The sequence below is a fragment of the Penaeus japonicus genome, unplaced genomic scaffold (genome assembly GCF_977035675.1).
Source record: "Penaeus japonicus unplaced genomic scaffold, GWHDUDI00000001_assembly GWHDUDI00000008, whole genome shotgun sequence".
In the NCBI taxonomy this organism is placed as follows: domain Eukaryota; kingdom Metazoa; phylum Arthropoda; class Malacostraca; order Decapoda; family Penaeidae; genus Penaeus; species Penaeus japonicus.
The window spans coordinates 21,146,596-21,149,005 of record NW_028234410.1 but is presented as its reverse complement, the minus strand read 5'-3'; the positions used below and the strand labels follow the sequence as shown (position 1 = coordinate 21,149,005).

The window sequence follows — 2,410 nt, the reverse complement described above, 5'->3', positions numbered from 1 at the left end:
TGGAGGCTGTGACCACAACATGTGTCACACCTGTATCACAGCACACAGGTGTACTGTACATGCTCGGCGCAGCGAACCGTGTTTCCGCGTCGGCCGCTCCGACATGTCACGGTCCGGACGTTCTCGCTGTATCGGGCGAGGGAGGAGGAGGAGGAGGAGGGGGGGTGGCATAAATAAATAAAAAGAACCTAACCGAATTAGGCTATCTGTTAAAAGCAAGGTAAGCCCATCTACTCATCTGGAAAACAAATAAATATAAAGATACGTAAGCTTTTGTTTATTTACGCGACGCCAACACCGACTGCCTATTGACTCCAGTTCACATTCGAGTTCCCGCTGATACTGGCTGGTACAGTACGCCTGCAGTGAAACCCGCTTGTGTTGACAGCGAACCGACGGCGTAGGTTAGCGAATGGCTTTGGGATACAACTGCAATGACTCACGTGAAGGCAGGTGTTCTGGCTACAGGGAGGTATTGGCAAGAGATAAAAGGTACGCTGACCTGGCGAGTCAAAACAAACAAGCAGGTTAGGGAAAAAAAAAGTTATTTGGTAAAAAAAAAAAAAAAATAATAATAATGAAGAGTTTACAAGAAAACGAGATGAGGAAAGGAGGGCACATCTGGCAGAGCAGAAGGTAAGATAATCAGAAGCATATCACTGAAGAAATACTTTATTCCTGTAACCGATCGTGTGCCATCAACTCAAGTCCTCATAATTCAGCGACTCCAAGCGCTGTTGCCCATAATAAAAACAGGAGGGAAGAAAGCGTGAGAGGAAGACCAGTCCCGCCTTGCTGGGACACCTTAGATAAGAATCTCGGGAATCCCCCACCCCACCTCTCCTCCTCACCTCCCTCCCCTTCTCCATGCACACGAATGAAATGAGTTATTCCAATCCGGGGACGAATACATCTATTTCGATTCTATTTACCGTTAATATTCTAAGTAGTGAAGGCGTGCTCGGAAGAGAGACCAAAGGGAAGCGGTGGAATGTTCCTTGCATTGGACTCGCGTTGGGATAAGTATACACATAAAAACTCACACACATCCAAACACACATACGTACACACGCGCGGACAAACCAGCGCGGGAGAGAGGAGGACTGACTACCTCAGGGCAAAAGTGATGAAATCCGGCACGATCCTCCGTAAGCGGGTGGGAAGGTGGAGGTGGACGAGGTGGAAGGATGGGGGGAAGGGGAGGGGGAGGGGGAGGGAAGGGATGGATATACGGAGAGAGGGCAGGGGGAGGAGGGGGTGGGGGAGACGATCAGCTGACATGTGGTGTACTCACAACCCATTCCAGTCTCAGACCTTTCCTTCTCGACCATTCATAAACGTGTCCAGACTAAGCACTGCTACCTAGGTGCTGTAGGGATATGGTGGGAGAAAGTACGAGGGAGGGATGTGTGTCTTCTATCGTCACCCACGACGGGGCCGAGAAGGAAGTGAGAAACACACAGCAAGGAAGCGGAAAAAAAAGAACGAGGCGAAAACGCAGTGGTGTCCCTTCGAGGGCTGGCAAAGTCGCGTCGACTTGTTCCCTCATCGTAACTTATCGACCCGTTTCTGCGGTGTTTCTCACTGACATACAAAGTCCGCGTGACCTTGCGATCCACGTCCTCTTATCGCCGACGCATTTCGCCCTCTCCAATCGCACGGATACACGACAAACAATAAACTTATGGGGCGACGAAGCAAAGCCCAAACTGGTTAGCTTCGCGGCGATTTCAAAACACGTCTTGGAGTCCCATTTATCACTTACCTCGGCGGTTGAAGGGACGGACCCTCACGGCCACGCGTATCTTATCCATTGCGGAGGTCTAGTTTTAAACACCAAAAAACACAATATATCTGATTTTTCTTTTTTACTCCATATTGAGCGATTATCTGGTTATCACACTGGCGAGCACACAACCTTCCTCCTCACTCGCTCATCGCAAACTGAGTCAGAACATCCGGGGACTGAACAATTCGCCCCAGGGCAGGAAAGCTGCCATTTACTGCTAGATTTTTATCTTTTCTATTAATATAGTATTTTCCTTGAATTGTTGTATTCATTTATACTTACTATGAGGTTACACATCAATAACTGTGTAATTTGAATATCCCTTTAGATATTTTAAATCGTATAGTAACGGTACATAATATAACAAAATAATTCCTGTGTTGGTTTTCATCCAATTCGTTTTCTATGATTTGATATTTCATCATAAACTATTTTATTTCTTTGTATTGTTGCTATTACAAGACTTTCAGTATAATCCTACAACAGAGAGCTAATCAAACTTTAGAACCTTCACTTGGAATCAAATTTATAATTTTACACCAATTTTAGATAGCATATTATTGATAGCTTTACCATAATAAGTAAGGATATGAAAGTTCAGGAAAGCGTGAACTTGTTACG

General features: G+C 45.9%; 1 protein-coding gene across 9 annotated transcripts in view; it reads right to left on the bottom strand.

The window, feature by feature from the left end:
• The window catches only part of Khc-73 (Kinesin heavy chain 73), a 283,596-nt gene extending 281,650 nt beyond the window's left edge, over nt 1-1,946 (bottom strand). For all 9 annotated transcript variants that reach the window (XM_043005522.2, XM_043005523.2, XM_043005526.2 and 6 more), the window contains exon 1: nt 1,766-1,946. In XM_043005522.2, the coding sequence (XP_042861456.1) occupies nt 1,766-1,814 (49 nt within the window). In that variant the 5' untranslated portion in view covers nt 1,815-1,946. The remainder of the gene's footprint in view (nt 1-1,765) is intronic.
• Between the last annotated feature and the right edge of the window lie 464 nt (nt 1,947-2,410).